At 40.4% G+C, this 21,400-nt stretch overlaps 1 protein-coding gene across 1 annotated transcript; it reads left to right on the forward strand.

The window, feature by feature from the left end:
• The first annotated feature begins 1,963 nt into the window (after window positions 1-1,963).
• On the forward strand, window positions 1,964-21,108 carry dennd6a (DENN/MADD domain containing 6A). The gene is made up of 19 exons (XM_074637755.1): window positions 1,964-2,418; window positions 5,582-5,620; window positions 5,877-5,919; window positions 10,206-10,318; window positions 10,419-10,499; window positions 11,390-11,495; window positions 11,918-11,997; window positions 12,543-12,602; window positions 12,710-12,765; window positions 13,538-13,660; window positions 14,735-14,830; window positions 15,692-15,786; window positions 16,142-16,207; window positions 16,412-16,476; window positions 16,916-17,005; window positions 17,331-17,494; window positions 17,900-18,002; window positions 18,932-19,006; window positions 19,804-21,108. Exons 1-19 carry the CDS (start codon window positions 2,182-2,184, stop codon window positions 19,933-19,935), a joined length of 1,824 nt encoding a protein of 607 aa, XP_074493856.1. The 5' UTR covers window positions 1,964-2,181; the 3' UTR covers window positions 19,936-21,108.
• The last annotated feature ends 292 nt before the right edge of the window (window positions 21,109-21,400 follow it).

A 21,400-nucleotide genomic window follows, 5' to 3' on the forward strand; every position in this document is an offset into this window, starting at 1 on the left:
ACGTCACTAAAAGATAAACTCCATTAAAAACTGTATTGAGACACATTTTTATAAATGCTGTGGTTTCTTTTCTATTGTTCTGTTTCCTAATCTCACTCCTATTATTTAATCATCTACTTCAGTTTCATGTGAAGCACTTTGTAACATTGTTTTTGAGTGTATTACTATAGCAATGGGCAGTTGTGTTATATTGCATTTAATATTGAGCTTGATGTGAGATTGTTGTCTCTAATATCAAGATATTCATTGTTGAGTATTGTATTAATTGATTTGTTTATCTATTTATATATTACTTTTTTAACATATTTGCTTAAAATACATTAATATATGCATACATTATATTTGTATGTGTACTGTATGTTCAAGTTTATTTAGTCATTTCAACCATAAATTAAATATTGTGTCTCTTAGGATCAGGGTATAAAAACCACCAAAACCACACAGAACATATAGATAGATACAGACTTAGTTTATTATTAGTTAGTATTATATTTACTATTAGTATATTGTAATACAGTATTAGTCATTTAGCAAATATTAATTACATTTACGGATACTCAGACAATCTGTTTAACTATAATGAGGTGGATTTGTGTCACAGCTTGGGTCAACAAGGGGTTGTACTCCTTCCTTCAAGGAGCACCCCCACTCTGTTTCATCCATCTGTTTGTTCAATGATGAAGCTATGAAAGGATTAAGATAAAGCTGATTTACTGCCTTGCTCCTGACTCAGACTGAGAGTCGGGCTGTAATTGAAGAAGTAATTAATTCAATGATGTGAGTTACACTCAGTGTTGAGGATGTGAACAATGCAGATCCAGCAGAATATAATATCTTAATATCTTCAAATATGACCAAAAGGTTGGTGAGGAAACACAAGGGACTTTACAATAAATAGATTTCAAAGTTATAACATTGTTTAAAAAAATTAAGCACATTTCTCAGTAAAGGTTTAACAGTTTCTTATGAATTCTAGTTTCTCGCTCTGATCTATGTAGGCTAGTTGGACAAAAGGTCCATTTATGGGCTTTTTGCAGTGCTTTCAACTGAATATCATGGTCTTCCTCAGGTCTTCCTCAGTGGATGGAGTTTCAGTCCATTGGTATGTGATGCTTAGGCAAAATTTTGTATGACATTAACAGAGCAACTAGATTTTTTGACTTGAATGATGATGATAATCATGATTTTGATTAAGAAAGGCAACATTTTTATTTACTAGCTCAGTTTTTTTTACTTAAAATCCCAAACTTGTATCTCATAATTAATAAACATCTCATAATTTGGTTTTATATATCATAATAACCTAATATCATAATGTTGACTTAAAAAAAAGTAATTTGACTCACAATTCAGATTCAGATTCAGATTCAGACAACTTTATTGATCACAAAAAGGGCAATTCAATTCACAGCTTACCCCATCACAAACACACACAGACAACATCCAGACAGACATCCAAAATGACATCAATCACAGGTCAGTAAAACTGACAATCAGAGGTCGGTAAGGACAGCAAATAAGTTAATAAATAGCATTAAAATAGATAAAAAGAGAAAACAAATAGATAATAAATAGACATTGTAACATGATTATCATGGAAGGGAACTGTCAATAACAAAATCCCACATGAAATGACTACTGTCTGAGTTTAATTGTTTGACTTGTCTCATTATTCACTATATATGTTTGTACATTCTGTTATATATTATACAATATTTATATTATATAGTATTATACTACAATATACTGTATCATACCCAATATATACTACTGTTTTTTATACTATATGTCATATCCCGTATCATAATATACCATATTATACTCTATTATGTTAATATATTCCGATTTTTGCATCCTATTCGATATTATATTTACATTACACCTCTATATTCATATGCCATTCATATTCTATATTAGTCTGGTGTACACTGTTAACATCAATGAGTTGACTTGAACACAACTCAGTGCCAGGGACGGCCTTTACGCGATGACGTCGCACGGTTCGTCACCGCGTCGTACGTACGTCTCCTATGCTAAGTGCTATCTGTAGCTCCGTAGCTCTGCGTGCCTCCTGTTGTTGTCAGAGAGACTAACTAGAAATACCGGTCAACTTCGTCAGTTAAGAACCGTTACCAGTCACCGGAGCGCTCCGTCTGAGTGTCCGTGTCGGGGCCCGTTGCCATGGCGCTGCAAGGCCCGGAGGAGCTGGGCGAGCAGGTCGAAGAGCCGGAGGACCTGGACGACCAGGACGCTAGTAGCATCTCCCCGGCCGAGGAGATCACTCTGCCGGCCGGGCCCGGAGGAGGAGACGACCAGGACCCGGAGGAGGCTCTGCTGCTGCCCTGGGACCGCTTCTCCTCCTGGCTGCACTGCATCTGTGTGGTGGGCTTCGACCTGGAGCTGGGACAGGCGGTGGAGGTGAGGCAGCAGAATGATCCACCAGGGGAAAGTCATGTTAAACCTCCTCTAAGCTAAAACATGCCCAAGTTAGCAGTCATGAAAGGCTCAGACTACTTCCTGGACTGGAGCAACACAAGGCTCTCCCTGGAGCTGTTTGTTTAGTTATTCTTTGGTCTAACAATGCTGACATTTGTACACACACATGTAGTACTCTAGGATAAAGATCTCATTACCTGCTGATGTGGTTTATCGTATAGCCAAGGTGTATTGTGTGTGCTTTCTTCCCTGGAGTTAGTCTGTTCCAACACAGCCACAGCATCAGCTCAGATACTATCTCACATGGAGGTGCTGAAACTTCAGTGTTTCACTTTCTCTAATGAACTTTTTTTAATTTTTTTATTTTTTTATTGAAGATAATTAATTAACAAACATTAAGGCATTTCAATCTAAACTCAATACTTCTAACATACAAGGCACAATTGGATAGGAAAGATAACTTAAAGGGTCTGTTTGTAAGATTCAGAAATGCTTGTTAACAGCGACACCTGTGGCCGTGAAGTCTACGAAAGTCAGCGTCAGGCTCGCGCTTGTGCTCGCTCTACATAGAAATGAATGAGCATCGCTCAAAACAGTGAGGCGACACACGTCAGCTAAAGCAGTAATGTTAGCTGACCAGACGAAGGTCTCTCCATGAATCAATGCTGATCCTAGTGTTGGCTTTTTCTGCCTCAGCGTCGGTGCCAGGGCTCTGAAGCAGCGGGGCTCTGCAGCAAGTAACGTTATCGTCTCCCGACCGCAGCCGGAAAGGGGGCAGGAAGACACAGGCACCCGGTCGGACACGATAACTTTTCTCGCTGCGGAGCCCCGTCTCTTCACAAGACACGGAAAACCTCTGTTGGTCTGGAGGAGCTGCAGCATTTATTTCTGCACAAACGTCCACTGTACATTCACCAGATATTCTCAGAGCTAAACTAACTCTTCTGCAGTGTGTAGTGAGCGAGCGTTCACGTCTAGAGGTGGAGCGTGACAGCGAGAACGCGCGTGCTGTCTGAGTGAAGGCAAGCAGGCGAAGGAGCAGAGACTCCGGCCACACGCGAGCGCGCATATGCGTGCGCGCATGTGTCCCGACCCGGTACATTTATACGCTTAAAAAGTTACAAACAGTCCCTTTTAATATATAAAAAATAATATAATAACAACTGTTTGTTTGGTTCCCTGTTAAGTTATTCTTTGGTCTAACAATGCTGACATTTGTACACACAAATGTAGAGACCGTAGAACAAGTTATTCTAGGATAACAATCTCATTACCTGCTGATATGGTTAGCCACGGTGTATTGTGTGTGCTTTCTTCCCTGGAGTTAGTCTGTTTCAACACAGCCACAGCATCAGCTCAGATACTATCTCACATGGTGGTTGCTGAAACTCTTCCTCTGACAGACAAACACATTTAACTTTTTCAGGCCTTAAACTCGGGGAGTTGAGCAAGGAATCAAATGCATGAAAGGATTTGGATCCAACACAACAAACACCCGTTGTCCCCACAGGTGTTTGTGATGCAGTAGCAACACAATACACTGCATGAGTTATTAAGGTTATATACATACAGTGATCAGGGTTCAGGCTTCTGCAAGTCTTTCTGTTTCACTTTCTCTAATGAACTGAGCAACACAAAGCCTGAACAACTTCTTTTTATTTTTTTTCATTTGAACAGTTTGCCATTTTTATTTTCTTATAGTTATTTTGATCCGGTTATTTTGATATTATAATGAACCGGGCAGGGCTCCAAATACATCCGTATAACCCATTGGAGAACCCCCACCTGTCAGCCTTTCAGCCGTCTGCCATTCCCAGCAGCAAGGTGAATTTCGGGACACTTGGGCACAGTACACAAGCTGAGGATTGATCACCCTGCAGTAGGCCGCCTTTGTGGAGGGTGTATAGTGTTAAAAGGCCGAAACATCTGATGATACAAGGGTACACTACTGATGATGCGTCCTGTGCCCAATTGTCCTGAAATGTCACAACCCAGGCAACCCTCCCACAAACTCTGAGAACCCCCACCTGTCAATTGTCAACCACTCCAAACAACAAGGTGAATTTCGTGGAAGTGCTCACCACCACCTATTGGCACAAGGGACAGATTTTAACACCACGTCCTGTGTCTTTTGATTCTTTGGATATGCATCAGTCTGTGCATAGAATGTGCAGGCAGATCAGTTTGTCTTTATTCTATAAAATGTCAACAAAGATCCCAGAGGCCATGACTTTGTCTTGGGTCAAAACCCCCAAAGATATTTAGTTTATACACTTATCAAAATTCTTGCTGATTAATTTTCTGTAGAATAATCAATTAATCAACTTATTATTACCATGACCAAAAATCTGATTAAAGAGTGAAGTAAACAAGACTACAAAACTGACCAGACGTTTGAACTTTTAGTACTTCACAGCTTTTGATACTCTGTGCTTTGGACACAATCAACAATCTGTAGATATTACTACTGATGCTGTAGATATTATATTATATGTAAAGGATAATGTACAGAGAGCCAGCCATTGTTGTGAAATAAACCCCGACAGGGCGATCAGGTCTTGCAACGCCCTGAAGGGATTTATTTCACAACAATGACCCGCTTGCTGTACACATTATCCCGCTTATTACACGGCTAATAAAATCCGTTATTATAAAATTAATAAATGTGGTATATTGTTATATGGTGCCTGCCGGCTGTGGCTCAGAGGTAGAGCGGGTCGTCCACTAATCAGAAGATCGGTGATTCGATCCCCGGCTCCTCCAGTCCCCATGTTGGAGTGTGAATAAGTATTTAGAATAGATCCTGATGGGCAGGTTGGCACTTTGCATGGCAGCCTCTGTCATCAGTGTATGAATGAATGTGTGTGTGAAAGGTGAATGCTGACATGTAGTGTAAAGCACTATGAGTGGTCAGAAGACTAGATAAGCTAAAGATAAATCAAGTGCAACAATATGGCAGATAGCAGTTACAGAAAGTAATGGACCCAGAGACATAACAGAGGCAAATAAAGGTTGGTAAAGACGTCCAAGTTTAAAAAACGTGCTGAAAACGTGCTGATGTTTTGTCTCGCAGAAGCTGAACAGTTTTTAGATGCGGGTTGATGAGCTCCTACTGTGTGGTAACTCTGCTCATGTTGTCTTTCAGGTTATTTATCCTCATCATTCCAAACTGTCGGAGAAAGAGGTGAGTCCGACTGACCGGCTGTGATTTTGAATGAGATATGTAACATTCTTTTTGTAAATAAAGTTAATCACATGCTGATAAACGATGTACGCTAAATCCTAGAAGATCCTACACGTTTGGTTGATTATTTGTAATATTTTTCACGTTTGTTCATCGTAATGATAATCATTGATCTCCTATGTGTTGTGTGTCCTTGAATCAACCTGAGATGACATGATAAAGAGGACTAAAACAAACAAAATCTTTTCTCTTTCAGAAAACGAGCATCTGCTACCTTTCCTTTCCTGACTCCAACTCAGGTGAGTTTCTGTTTTAGCCTTTTGTCTCTGAACGCAGCGGAACAGTCAGACCACTATGGAGACTTTGACTTAACTTTATGGTGATGTGTCAGATTAAGGGCCGGTTCATGCTGGAAAAGAACTGTACGTGTCCTATGACAGCTGTTGAGAACAGCCATGCTCAAAGGTGGAATGAAAAGCTGGCCGTCGTAGAGACGGGAGAGAAGCAATAATTGTTTAAACATGGGGATAATGGTGGAAATTTCAGACATTCTCTCCATAGTGTTGCACGAAAAGTGACAGAAACAGTTGTTGTGTAGTCAAAAAAGAGAGCTTGAGAGAAAAGTTCAAACCCTGCTTACTGTCTCACCTCCTCAGCTCTGGCCAAGTAGGGGTAATAGTAGTGCGTTAAGGGGGTGCAGATTTTGGATTGTTGGTTTTGACATCAAGGTAATGATGGTAATAACAATAATAATAAACTAAACATCATATAAAAACTAGGGCTGTCAATCAATTCAAATATTTAATAGCAATTAGTCACATGATTGTCCATAGTTAATCGCGATTAATCACAAATTAATTGCGTATTGTTTATCTGTTCAAAATGTACCTTAAAGGGTGATTTGTCAAGTATTTAATTCTCTCGTCATCAACATGGGAGTGGGCAAATATGCTGTCTTATGCAAATGTATGTATATATTTATTTTTGTAACTCAATTAACAACACAAAACAATGACAAATATTGTCCGGAAACCCTCACAGGTACTGCATTTAACATAAGAAATATGCTCTCAAATCATAACATGGCAAACTGCAGCCCAACAGGCAACAACAGCTGTCAGTGTGTCAGTGTGCTGACTTGACTATGACTTGCCCCAAACTGCATGTGATTATCATAAAGTGGGCATGTCTGTAAAGGGGAGACTCGTGGGTACCCATAGAACCCATTTTCATTCATATATCTTGAGGTCAGAGGTCAAGGGACCCCTTTGAAAATGGCCACGACAGTTTTTCCCAAATTTTGCGTAAATTTGGAGCGTTATTTAGCCTCCTTCGCGACACGCTAGTATGACATGATGGGTACCAATGGATTGGGTTTTAAAGTTTCAGATGATACCAGTATCTTCACTCTAGCTTTAAAACTGAGCCCGCTACAATCTAAAAGTTGCAAGTTGCATTAATGCGTTAAAGAAATTAGTGACGTTAAAACGATTTAGTGTTAACGCGTATTAACGTTAACTTTGACAGCCCTAATAAAAACCAAACATAAAAACAGGGAAAATGAGAAAATAAAACGCACTTAAAAATTAAAATAAGACGAAATAGAATGCATAGCATAAGATGGAAAATAAAACCCACTGAATAATAATAATAATAATAATATTAAATACAGTACCCATATTTGCAGCATGCACATATACATGAATAAACAGTGCAGCAGCATCAAAAGGTCTCTATTCTCTTCTACTCTGTTCTTATCTTTTCTACATCAGAGGTGGCGATTTGAATTTTTAAGACCAAAACTCAGGAAGTATTTCGCCGCGAGTGCACTCTCTACCAATCAGCATCTAGATCTCTGGTCTCTCTATAAATAAACACAGCAGAACCTTCTTTTCCCCACGGACACAGACTCACCACCCGTCTTGATTACCGATGCTGGTGACCTTTAACCCTTGGTGGCACCTGTCCAGTCAAATAGAGCGAACTACACAACATACTATTGACCAAGATTATGTTGTAGGGCTGGGTTTTTAGTCATTTTTAATATAACAAATGTGATTCTGAATGAGATTGTCTTGTTTCTGGAACATGATCTCGAAGCTCTGGTTTCAGTAGTCACCTCTAATTTTTGTTTAATTATTTGGCCCTGCAGCTACAGTCAGGGACCATTTGAAAATTGTCCTTGTCATTAGTGTAACACTAGACTGGAGATAAAGTGGGTTAGGGATTGGTTTACACGCACACACGTGTGTGCACAAACACCTCTGTGGAACCGCCTGTGTGAGTCAAGTGTGTGTGTGCGTGTGTCTGCAGGTGTGTGCTTTTGTTGTGAGTCAGCAGGCGGTAGAGCTGACGAACCTCCTGCTCTCAGAATGACGACAGGATTAGGACAAAATGCTTACCGGGCTTCTAAATATACACTGTAGGTGTGTGTGTGTGTCAGAAAGAGAGAGAGAGACATTACACTGCAGCTCTCTCTCTCTCTGTGTCTCCCATAATTCAGTCTCACGTCTTGATCAGAGCTGGCATCATTCGTCTTCAGTCAATGACTCTTGTTACTGTGGGGACAGGATCAAGAAAGTGTATCCGTGTATTCAGAAAGGAGTAGTGGCACATGGTTTGTTGTGTTGTGTTGTACTCCAGCTCACAGGATTTCAAGTGAAACGGGGACTGAGGTTAAAGTGCTGACTCTCAGCTTTAATCTCAGGGTGTTTATATCCACATCAGACAGAGAGTGGAGGAACTGTAGCACCTGTGTTAGAGGTAGGGATAGCGACAGAATTAGAATAAAAAAACTAAAGACTTTCACTATTTTTACAGTTTTGATCAGGTCTTTAAATTTGGCTGAAACCATAGACTATATAGAAGAAGTGGATGCAGTCACCGTGACGTCACCCATTGGTTTGTGGACTGCCGTTTTGAAGCTTTGAATTCAGCATTTTGGCCCTCGCCATCTTGTTCTTTTGGAACCAGAAGTGACCCGAGAGGTTGGAGCACAACTGAACGCTGAATAAGACATTTTTTAGGCGACCAAAAAGGTTATGATTATGATACACTGTGAGAAAGTATAAAGTTGTAAGACATAAACACGGACAACTCCCAGACTGGACAACGCTGTGGTAGCGACCTGTCAATCACAAGGTAGCCACGCCCTAAAGCATTCCCTACTTTATACTTTTCCTTCTGTGATGATGAAGTCAATTCTTCTTCACATCACATACAGACGGGGCCGGCAGGGTCACAGGTTCAGATGCAGTGACTCACACACTCTGATTAAAGTGAATAGAAACACACAAATAAAATGAAGAGAAGCTGGAGGCTGTGAAGTCAATTCGGACTGAGAATCAAAGCTGTTGCTGCTGATGGCTTGTTTCACGCTGGGTGGTCTCGAACGCAACCCGACTGCATGATGTCATGGAGTCTTGGCTGAGCTAGAGGAAGAGTGTGTTTGGTGTGTGTGTGTGTGTCCTATGAAGTGGAACGCTTTAAAGTCTGACAGAGTGTGAGCTGAAGTGTGTGTGTGTGTGTGTGTGTGTGTGTGTGTGTGTGTGTGTGTTGTATTTGGAATATTTGAACTCTAATTTTCCCTCTCACACTCTTCTGGAGTGTCTGTTGAAGGATGTGTGGAGGTCATGTTGGGGTTAAAGGCCAGTCAGTGACTTATCGGGCAGTTCCTATTTCCTATTTTTTTTCTGTTTCCTCTTCCTGTTTGTTCAAAAATCAGGAGGAAACCAGGAAGACACTGACAAGGGCCTACTGGTGCACATTTAAAATCACAGAAAAATACAAAAATACATCTAAATCAAAGCAAAATATCAACAGTTTTCTAAAACTTACACTTTTTGAAATTCATTTGTTGAAATCACATTTTCTACAGTTACATTTTCAGCCCGAGTAGCTTGGATTGAGTCAGTAGCAGAGCTTCAGTTTTGCTTACAGACATGTTGAGTAGCAGTAATAACCATTAAATTTATTGACGGTTGTCATTGATGTAGTTTACAAAGTTGCAGCCGTTGAATGCTGCAAATAAATTGTAAAATCATACATAGGTATAAATTTGCATATAAAACATTTGTAAAACATTATAAAAGGTTAGATTATGAAATCCTGTTCTTAATTTACTATTGTTAGGGTTAGTGAAATAGTTTGCTTCATATTTAACCCACAGACTTCAGAGAGTTCAAGGTCATTTTAGTTTAAAGTTACAAACTCTAAGATCTCTGTTTCGTTCTCTTTGGTGCCACCTATGGTGATAAGCAGTAATTGCAGGTGTGTTTCTGGATCTCACATCCTACTGCGTAAGCTGTAATTTGTGTAAACTCGGTTGACTGAGACATGTAAAGAGTTACAGTAGTCCAAACAAAATGAAATAAAAGCATGTATGACAGTCTCTAGATTTCTACGGGATCAAATTGAACTGATCTTGGAGGAATATATGTAGACTCAAATGAATGATAACATAAATGTATTAAAATACATGCAAAGCACATAGATTATGTAACTGACAAAAAGTTCCTGATCCCACTCTAAACCAGGCAGTTTGTTCCCATGGTAACCACACCACATCACTCTGCTGTGTTCCCAGGTTGCCTTGGCGACACCCAGTTCTGCTTCCGCTTTCGTCAGGGTTCAAACAGGAAGTCGTCGCTCGGCTGCTTCCTGGAAACCACCGACCGGGACGCACCGCCCTGTCTAAAGGTTGGGACACGCACGTGTACACGTACACGTACACACACACACACACACACACACACAGTGATATAAAACTTGCTTCTGATTGTGTTTGTGTGTGTTGCAGAGGGAACAGGGCCATTACTATGGTTACGTGTACTTCCGTCAGGTGCGAGACAAATCCCTGAAGAGAGGATACTTCCAGAAGGTCAGTGTCTGACTGCTGTTCAGCTTCAACGCACCAAAAACTCACCAACATACAATAAGAACCACCGATGTAGAATAAGACATTAGTCGCCAATATGTAAAATATTATATTACTATTATTATATGTAAAGATCTTTGTCAAGTCGACAGCATTAATTGATAACAATTTTTAGAATCGCTTCATCATTAAAGTCATTTATCAGGTAAAAATGTCAAACAAATGGGAAGTTTTGCTGCTTTTCTTTGTTTTATATCACTGTAAACTGAATATATTTGGGTTTTGAACTGTTGGTTGGACAAAACAAGACATTTGAAGGCGTCGACTTGGACGTTTTATATACTAAATGGTTAATTGAATGAAATAATAATTGAGAGATTAATCAATATTGAAATATAATAATCAGTTACATCCCCAGCAGCAGTATATTCCTAACAAAATCATATTTGAGGTATTTCCAAAAGCCCTTCAAACTCATAGTTATGTAAGGATAATGTACAACGAGCAAGTCATTGTTGTGAAATAAACCCCGACAGGAAGATGCAGTACGGCGATGCGAAGCGTGGTTTATTTCACGACAATGACCTGCTAGCTGTACATTATCCCGCTTATTACACGGCTATTTACTTTTACTATTACTATTTACTTAAGAAATCAATAATTTGACACAAAAACGGTCCGCCAGAGTCTGACATCAGAACTGTGTCCGTAGCAACGGTCTGTGATGCATAGCAAAGGTCTGCTATAAAGAAATAACAGACTACCGTGATTGACCAATCAGAATTGAGTATTCAACAAAACCTTGTAATAAACCCTGATGATATATTAAATACGTATATATTTATTGATATGAATCCTCTCTCTCTCTCTCTGTGTCTCTGTCTCTCCACCAGTCTCTGGTCCTGATCAGTAAGCTGCCCTATGTGACCTTCTTCCACTCCCTGTTGAAGATCATGGCACCAGAATACTTTGAGAAACAGGAACCCTGTCTGGAGGCTGGTCAGTCTCATTACCTGTCTGTCTCTCTGTCTCTCTCTCTACCTACCTGTCTGTCTGTCTGTGTGAGTGAATGTTTTTCTACATCATCTTGCCCATCTCTTCTTTTCTCTCTCCTTTTAAACTACTTTGTAACTACAGTTTTCCGAAGTGATATATAAACTTCTCACTCAACACGTCTCTAAAAGGGTTTCAACTAGAACTGAATCTGTATTGTCCCAGTTAAGTAAACATTAGAACTTCATGAAGCAGGGCAGCTGTATTAGACTGCAGTACTTTGAGTGTATCCAATAAACTGAGTGCAGATAACCTTCATTTACTTACCTACTCTCAGTTGAGCTCTGCGTGGCCACAGGGGGAACAGGTGTATCTGTTTAAAGTGAATTCTGACTCAGATCGCTGTTGTTTGTGTATTTGATTGACAGCTTGTAATGACATAGACCGCTGGCCGACGCCCCATCCTGGACGAATCCTCACGCTTCCCATCATGGGCGTGGTCATCAAGGTACACACACACACCCACACACACACACACACACACACACACACACACACACACACTCAATGGGTGGAGACCAGTAGGCTTTTCAGTGTGACTTGTCACAGCAGGTAAAGCATACGTGGTGCAGCAGGGCCCTGCAACTTCAATGGGAAGCAGCCATTATTCATGATGTTAGTTACACCTGTGTTTGACAAGTCAACATGTCCATATATATATATAATTAATTATAATAACAAGTAGTTACATGATTTTTCTTTATACATATCTACCTATCTATCATTCGATCGATCTATCGATCAAGATATATATATATAGATATTTGTAAGAGCACAGTTGGGGTGGAGTTGGCCTGAGATCTAAGAATTTCATTGCCAACGACTGCTTCACATTAATTGTTGTGTACACAACGATGTTTTAGAGTGCAAAACAAGTGATATATATGTTTGATTAAATCCATCAGAAACAGTGTAGAGTTGATATTCTGATTAATTTTCTGTGTAAAATTGATGATGATTGATTGACTGTGTTGGATCCGTGTGCTACTGAAGGTTCGCATCCCGACCTGTTACGACAAACCAGGAACCTCACAGCTGGTCCAGTCCGCCCAGGTGATCACACACAAACACACACACACACAATATTTTTGCATGAAGTGTGTGAACATACACTGAACATGTGATTATTTCAGCTGAAAGAGAGCGTGTCTGTGTTTCAGAGTGACAGTCAGGTGTCCATCGTGCTCCCAACCATCCATGAAGTCGACCTCTTCAGGTGAGACCTGCAGGTCACTGTGTTTTTCTACTCCACAATACACACGCTTGTGTCACACTCTGTCACCGCCTGCTGTTTACGGTGGAACTGCAGCAGTTTTCCTGTTTTTTTTTACCTGCTGACACCTGGTGAACTAAACCACCTTCTAACCCAAAATATGACCTGTCAAAAACAGTTTTTATGGGACAAAATAGAGATTGATCTTTCCTAGAACGTCTTCATTGCAATATTCAGTTTGGGTTTCTGAAACATGATTGCTCACTTACACAGTTAGTGCCCTTATTCACAGAACTCACCCACAGGGTCAGTGCAACAAGCATGAATAGTCACGGTGATTGTGAAAAGGTCAGTTTTGCTGTTTTTGTTGCGGCATCGTCACCCTGTTGTGTTAATGTGAATATTCTGTATTCAGGTCAAAAAAAGAACAATAACCACCTCCTGCTCACATTCAGGTTCCTTTGATTATTTTGCCCCTTTATCACAGGCAGAAAAAGAATAAAACTAGATGCAACAAGGACAATTTGGAAACAAAAAACACCACATGCTCTGTTTAATAATACTAATCGTTGCAGCTCTACTTTCAGGCAATTGTGTGTTTCAAGTAATTTCAATACTTTGTGAAAATCAACCCGAGAGGACGAGTCTTGCTCAAGAAAGAGGACTATATCTGTACTAATAACCACTGTAATGTCGCCGTAACACTTTCTGGTATGGCAGGAAACTATATATCCTCTAAACCTTTACTACACACTCCTTATCTCTCCCTCTGCAGATGTTTCTACCCGGTCTTCTTCCACATCCAGATGCTGTGGGAGTTGGTGTTGCTGGGGGAGGCACTCGTCGTCATGGCGCCGTCGCCAGCGGAGTCATCGGATACAGTACTGGCATTGGTCAGGTGAGTTGGAGAGGGTTAGGGGCAGGTCATCGTGCCAGCAACTGATCAAATTCAATTTGTCTGGAAATGACGTAAAATGTAGCATTTCACATTTAAAGTTCAGTTTTAAAGGTCTTGAACGTCTTTTGGTTTCTTGGTGAACTGTTTGGTAGGAAATGACCTAGATACAGACTGGTTACATGTCATATGTTTTATTTGATTATTTTCTTTCAATGATGACATTAGTTGTATTTAATTAAGCTGCAGCTCTCTGCTCACAGGAGGCCCATGAACTCTGAAGTCATTCAGGCTTCTAATTAGGGCTGTCAGTCGATTCAAATATGTAATCGCCATTAATCGCACATTTTTTATCTGTTCAAAATGTACCTTAAAGGGAGATTTGTCAAGTATTTAATACACTCATTAACATGGGAGTGGGTAAATATGCTTGCTTTATGCAAATGTATGTATATATTTATTATTGGAAATCAATTAACAACACAAACCATGACAGATATTGTCCAGAAACCCTCACAGGTACTGCATTTAGCATAAAAAATATGCTTAAATCATAACATGGCAAACTGCAGCCCAACAGGCAACAACTGCTGTCAGTGTGTCAGTGTGTCAGTGTGCTGACTTGACTATGACTTGCCCCAAACTGCATGTGATTATCATAAAGTGGGCATGTCTGTAAAGGGGAGACTCGTGGGTACCCATAGAACCCATTTTCATTCCCATATCTTGAGGTCAGAGGTCAAGGGACCCCTTTGAAAATGGCCACGACAGTTTTTCCTCGCCAAAATTTAGCGTAAGTTTGGAGCGTTATTTATCTCCTTCACGACAGGCTAGTATGACATGGTTGGTACCAATGGATTCTTTAGGTTTTTTAGTTACATATGATACCAGTATCACTACTTCACTTTAGCTTTAAAACTGAGCCTGCTACAACCTGAAAATCACAAGGGCATTAATGCGTTAAAGAAATTAGTGGTGTTAAAACTAATTTGCATTAACACGTTATTATCATGTTAACTTTGACTTCTAACATTAAGATTTCTCTCTCTCTCTCTCTCTCTCTCTCTCTCTCTGCAGCTGCATCTCTCCTCTGCGTTACTGCAGTGACTTCCGGCCGTACTTCACCATCCACGACAGCGAGTTCAAGGAGTACACCACAAGGACGCAGGCTCCGTGAGTAAAGGCGATCCAGCACAACATGTTACCATGTCGCCCTAGAGCAAGTCACTGACAGCATTTACATGTACAAAATATTCCGTTTTCTGACCTTATTCCGAAAAAGACAATATTCCCACTAAGCTGTTGACATGGCTAATGAAAATGAATATTCCACTAATATTCCTGTTTACATGCAGCCGTGCATACAAGAGGCTGTGTGTCGCAAACTGCAGTAAAAAAACCAACTGAGACGCATATTCTGAATGAGCTGTATACACGTCCAAAGAATGCTCCTAAAACCTGAATAATATCAACATATCCCACATGTCTTGATCAGGAAATGCTCTATTTGGAATAAGGCCTAATTCAGACTATCCAAAGGGAATATGCTGTTTACATGACCCGTATCAAATTTGGAATATTGCTACATTTGGAATAATGGAATATTAATGTGCAAGTAAACGTAGTCGCTGACTTCCCATCTGCATCTGCACTGTTGTGTTCTGGTGGCTGCTGAGTTTACCTTCCATTTATTATGAAGCAGATTATTTTCAGTTCAGTGACTCACCGTTTGTACCGATGATTCAGCCAGGAGAGTTTTGTGTTCACCGCAGTGTTGAAATGTTTCAACAGTCAGAAATTAAACTTCCAGAAAGGTAAACACTTTGTAAAGATCTGCCCTCTCTCTGTAGTCATAATTGCTCTCTGCCCCCTGAAAGGTTTAAGGTGAATTCAGCGTGTTGCTCATGTAATCTCAAAACAGGAGGTTAGCTGTTTTGAATCCGGCTCCTTTGTTCCTGTAACTGTGCATAGAGATTTGTTAGTGTTTGCCAAAGCTGATACCTATAGAGTCATCTGATCTCTGTCTCTCTACAGGCCGTCAGTCATTCTGGGAGTGACCAATCCCTTCTTTGCTAAAACCCTGCAGCACTGGCCGCACATCATCCGCATCGGAGACATGAAGCAAGCAGGTAGATGATACTAGTCAAATGTGATGTTTGTCTTTAATTAATAAAAGACATGACCTTGCAATGCGATGCAGTCCACTACAACAGCAACGTCGGCCTCAGAAATGACCTCAGAGATGTAGTGAGATGTCTGAAGAACTTATTTTTAGTTAAAAACATCTACTTTACTTAAGTGCAGGAGACTTTCACTTGTAGTGGAGTATTTTCACAGTGTGGTATTGATATGATATGATATAAATGGCAGCATGTGCTGCCCACCCCTGTGTTGAATTAATGTACAGCCGTAAGTCAGACGTTGAGTATTACACAGGAAAACCCTGTCTGATCTTTCCTCTTTCCATCTGTCTGCTCCTCTCAGGAGAGATGGCCAAGCAGATGAAAGTCAAGAAACTGAAAAACCTCAAAACTCTGGACTCTAAACCTGGTAAATGCGTCATACTCTCCATGTTTAGTTTTAAATATTGTTCTTTTTTTTTTATGTGAAGCACCTCACAGAACTGACCAGCAATTCACTCACAAACACACATTCACAGTTATGAGGCAGCAGATCCTCCACTAGGGGGAGCTGTCCGGTCACCGTCAGACCAGCTGATCACTCAGTTTCTTGATCTGTGTGTGTATGTTGCAGGTGTGTACACTGCATATAAGCCGTATGTCAACAAAGATGAAGACATCATCAAACAGCTTCAGAAGGTGAGACGGGGTCTTCTCCTCAATGTGCTGCACACGTCTGTGCTTGTTTTATTGATTGACTGATTGGAGCCACGCTCTCCAGTCCTCCGGCCCACATTGCTTTAAAGGACAACATTTATAGTGGTTTGAACAAATAATAGTCGTCCTTTATCCAGGCTAGAGACCTCAGACTGGATGTCCGTCTTTGGACCTTGTCAGTGATTTGTTCTTCAGATACTTACTATTAAAAAAAATATATATCTCGCTACTGCAACAATACTTGGTTTTGAAAATAGCTATATTACCAAACTTCTACTGAGAAATGAACTAAACTAGTAACATCACTACTTTCCAACGTTGCTTGATGACTGCTACAATATGTAGAAATGTTCACCCACTATTGTGGGGGCAGCTTAATGTTTACTACTTTGATTATGATTTTTTTGTGTGTGTTTTTCAGGGTGTTCAACAGAAGAGACCCTCAGCAGCCCAGAATGCAATTCTTCGACGCTACTTCTTAGAACTGACACAGAGCTTCATCATTCCACTGGTAACAACCCAGGATCTTTATTTTATCTTTACGTGTCTCAATATGGTTTTGTTACGTGACATCGTGCTGCTTAGTTTTTGTCAAAAATAGGTTTTTAGAATAGATTATTTATGTATTATATATAGATTATATTTTACATATTTATTTTGTAAATATTTCTATTTTTTCTTTCTCTTTCTTTTCTCTTACTATGTTTAAGGTTATGCACCAAAATACTAAGGGAAATTCCTCTCACTGTGTGTGAAAACCTACTTGACAATAAACCTGATCGGGAAAAGGTTTAACTGTGTGTGTGTGTGTGTGTGTGTGTGTGTGCGTGTTACAGGAGCGGTACGTGGCCAGTCTGATGCCTCTCCAGAAGTCCATCAGTCCGTGGAAGAGTCCTCCTCAACTACGACCGTTCATCCAGCAGGACTTCATGAAGACGCTGGAGAAAGCTGGACCTCAGCTCACATCCAGACTGAAGGGAGACTGGATCGGACTTTACAGGTACACACAAACACACACAAACACACACACACACACACACACACACACAAAACCCAGCTTGTATTTTCTGTTCTGTAACCTTGTGTCTCCTGATGTATTATAACACTATTCTACACAATATATACTGTAGATATCATGACTTTTGAAATGGTGGTCGGGGAACTGCTGAAAGACTTTTATTTGAAACAGACTCATACTAAAGTTATTTATATTTACAAGTATATTAATTCAGTAAATCGCCTTACTGTTGAAGCATAGGCTCAAATGACAGGCTTTTAATATGAAGCAGGGAGTGTTGGCAATGGAGTAATTGATAGCAGAGTAACACAGTAATGCACATCATCCTGAGCATCATGTGGACTCATCATGTGGACTCATCATGTGTGCTTTTCTCTGCGTCTGAAGGCATTTCCTCAAGTCTCCCAACTTTGACGGCTGGTTCCGCAACAGGAGGAGAGAGATGACCCAGAAACTGGAGGCTCTGCACCTTGAGGCGCTGTGTGAGGAGGTGAGGAGGGAGGGAGGTAGGGAGGGAGGGAAGGAGGGTGAAGATCAGGTACAGTCAGAGTGATTCTGTAAACCTTTTTTCAGACTTTTCAAGTTGTTGAAGCCCACCTGACTAAATCAGCCGTACACAATTGTACTGTAACCCTTGGATTCCACCGGGCGCAGCTGCGCCACGTTCCGGCTGTGACGCACGCGGCTGCTGGAGCTGATCCTGGCCACTCTAGACAATGCTTGTGACTCCACCAGATGTGCCGCAGCTTATCCCAGAAGCAGCTCTCCGCTCCGCTCCGCTAAAAATGCGCGCCTAGTCTATTTTTGACGGCGCCACAGCGCATGGCACAGAGCAGATCGAGCCGGGCAGCAATAGAACTAATAGGCACTGTATGTGAAATATAGATACGAAATAATTATGAGAATGAATGTATTTTTCTAAAACACAGCCACAAAGCTTTGATCCATGTCGCTCATAATTGGACTTTTAACGGTATTATATTACTGTACAGCACAACAAAGTAGGAAATAACAACAATAAACAGAATTAAAACAGAAACCATTTAACTACGTAGACTACTTACTTAGTTATGGTAGAAGCACAGATATCCAGGCAAAATGACCAAATCAACAAAATTGGGCAGGCAAAACACTATGCTTCTGAAACGCTTCCGGTGTGGTATGAAACTAATGGGGAGGAAAGAACAAAACCGGGTCACAGCCAGAACGCGGCGCAGCGCCACCAGGTGGAAACCAGGGGTAAGACAATGTTAATGAATGAAGGGTGTCTTTATCATTTATTTAGGCTTAGAAATATCTCATCCTTTGTCTGTCTCTCTGTCTTTATGTGTCTCTCTGTATCTGTCTGTCTGTCTTTATGTGTCTTTCTGTCTTTCCTTCTTTCTGTCTCTCTGCCTCTCTGTGTCTGTCTGTCTGTAGGATCTGCAGCAGAGAGTCCAGCAGCACTCGGAGGTGGAGACAGTTGATCTGGTTCTGAAGCTGAAAGATAAACTGGTCAGTAGAAACTCATCCAAGGCTCATAAACATCATTAATACAAATATCACTGCTTATACTGCTACTATGGATGGATGGACATCACCACTGCTGATAATAATACTGATATTACCTCTGCTAATACTACGTTTATCTATAGCAGCTATTAGTACTACTGCAGTGGTTAAATCCCTCTAGTACAAATAATACATTATATATTATATTATATAATATATATTATACATCACTCACATTACAATAACATTATTTCCAGAAAAAAATGTTGTCTTATATTCAGGCTAATACGGTACTAGTACTGCTTCCATTGCTATTACTACCTGTACTGCTACTGCTAAGTTGCCTTTACTATTTCCAGTATTACTACTACTGCTCATACTGCTGTCCCTACTGTTAGTACCACAACTACTAATAGACTAATACTTCTATTACTTTCACTGCTAGCACAGCCACTGCTAATGCTAAAACAAGGACTACTATTACTTCTGCTGCTACTCATATGATTCGGATTACTACTATAACTATTGCTAGTAGTAAACCTGAATACTGGTACCAGTACAGTACAGCTGATACAACTAATACTCCAGCTGTTAAAGGATAATTCAGATTCATCACAATTGATGTTGTTATTAATGATAGAAAATGATAGAAAGAAGTACAAAAATAAGACACAAGTTATAACAATAAAACAGAATTATCCTTTAAATCTACTTGGTATCCTTTCATATGAATGTGTCACTGTGGATTTAAAATAACAACTGATGATTTGTACTAATAAAAATGTCTTAATGTGCTGCAGGGTCAGGCGGAGAGGGAGCAGCTCCCGGTGCGTCCGGGGACTGTGTCCAAGCTGAGGGACCACATTGAGGCCGTCATCCTGGCCTTACCAGAGGACCTGCAGGGCATCCTCCACAAGCCTTCCACACCCTGACCTCTAACCCCTCGGTCTGCAACTCTAACCCCAGTCTGAGCTTGTTTTAAAGTTCGGGGGGGTAGTGGTTCTCCTCCCAGTTGGCTTCCACGTGGAGAGACCCCCCGTTTACTCAGACTGGGCCCCAATGTGAGGACCTCTTCTGGTCTAACATGGAAAGCACACAGCGTATTTTCGTTTCCCAAAATATACATCCAACTGCAGTTGTATTTACTTTCTTTTTCTCCCCGAACTGACTCAGTGGGATTCACACTAAACGTGCCGCTCACGTCTCAGTGATCGCGTGGCGTTCAAAGGACCAGCCGGACCAGGACGCAGCTGAGCGACACTGAAGAGTTTTCAGGAGGTGAATCAGCATTTCAAAATTCTGAGGAGGTTTTTCGTCAGAGACGGAGCGCTTGATTCATGACAGCTTTGCTCTTGCGACATCCTGCTCAGTACCAGAGTGTCTGGCCTGTGTGCAGACTGATTTGTCATCACCGTGAAGGTAAGAGCAGGAAGATGAACCCAGTTGACCTTTGACCCTCAGTATTTTTACCTCTTGATGTTTTTATTTTTACTTTTTTAACTTTTGACGATGGACTGCTGCAGTCCGGCGGAACTGACTTTGGAGTTTTTCATCCATTTAAAAAACAAAAAATGTTTTAAAAGAAGTGCACTTCATTACTAACTGGACCGGTGTGCCCTTCACACACACACACACACACACGCGCTTTTATGCAAACAAACTGAGCCGTTCAGAGCCAAACAGTGCTTTAGAATTAGATTTTACTACAATATAGTCCATTACAAAAGCACTCAGCATTAAGCACCAGCGACCCTGTTATAACTGTCAATGCAGTAAAACGACTCTTGTCTCGTGTGCTCAGGAGCCAATCACAACCCTGTATCCATGTCACATGATCTTTGTGTAGCCTATCATAACACTCTGAGGGAAATATTCAAAATTGTCCTGTAATGTTCAGAAAATTATTAGATTTGTAATTTTCTGAAGACTGAATCCAAAACGTGTTAAACCTGTTTTTATTTCAGCTGATTCTGAGCTCCTCTGAGGGTCAAACAAAGTGTTTGACCCGTCGGACTGTGAAGAGCCATGTTCGCCAAGGAAGAAAAAAGAAACGGATGAAAAGTTAGAAATGTTAAAAATACTCTCCGTAAATCACAATTATGAGATATTAAGTCAAAATTAGCTCAAATTGTTGCCTTTTTAAGTCACAATTATGAGACAGTAAGTCAAATTTACTTTAAAAAATTAGTTCATAAGTTTAATATTTTTAATTATGAGGTATTAAGTCCACATTTTGGCTTCTTAATTAAAAACTTCAAGGTAATAAATAACTATTAAGAGATAATGAGTCAAAATTCTGACTGTGTTAAAATGATGTCATAATTGTGACTAAATCAAAATGATGAGACATTAAGACACAATTTTGACTTAACAATGTGATAGGTTTGACTTTGTATT

This window comes from Sebastes fasciatus, chromosome 1 (assembly GCF_043250625.1).
Source record: "Sebastes fasciatus isolate fSebFas1 chromosome 1, fSebFas1.pri, whole genome shotgun sequence".
Taxonomy (NCBI): Eukaryota; Metazoa; Chordata; class Actinopteri; order Perciformes; family Sebastidae; genus Sebastes; species Sebastes fasciatus.

Excerpts from the sequence above, each read along its gene's own strand:
- dennd6a (XM_074637755.1), top strand. The coding sequence starts at position 2,182 with ATGGCGCTGCAAGGCCCGGAGGAGCTGGGCGAGCAGGTCGAAGAGCCG. Across the intron at positions 2,419-5,581 it reads AGCTGGGACAGGCGGTGGAG|GTTATTTATCCTCATCATTC; the intron begins GTGAGGCAGCAG and ends GTTGTCTTTCAG. Across the intron at positions 14,831-15,691 it reads ACCACAAGGACGCAGGCTCC|GCCGTCAGTCATTCTGGGAG; the intron begins GTGAGTAAAGGC and ends GTCTCTCTACAG.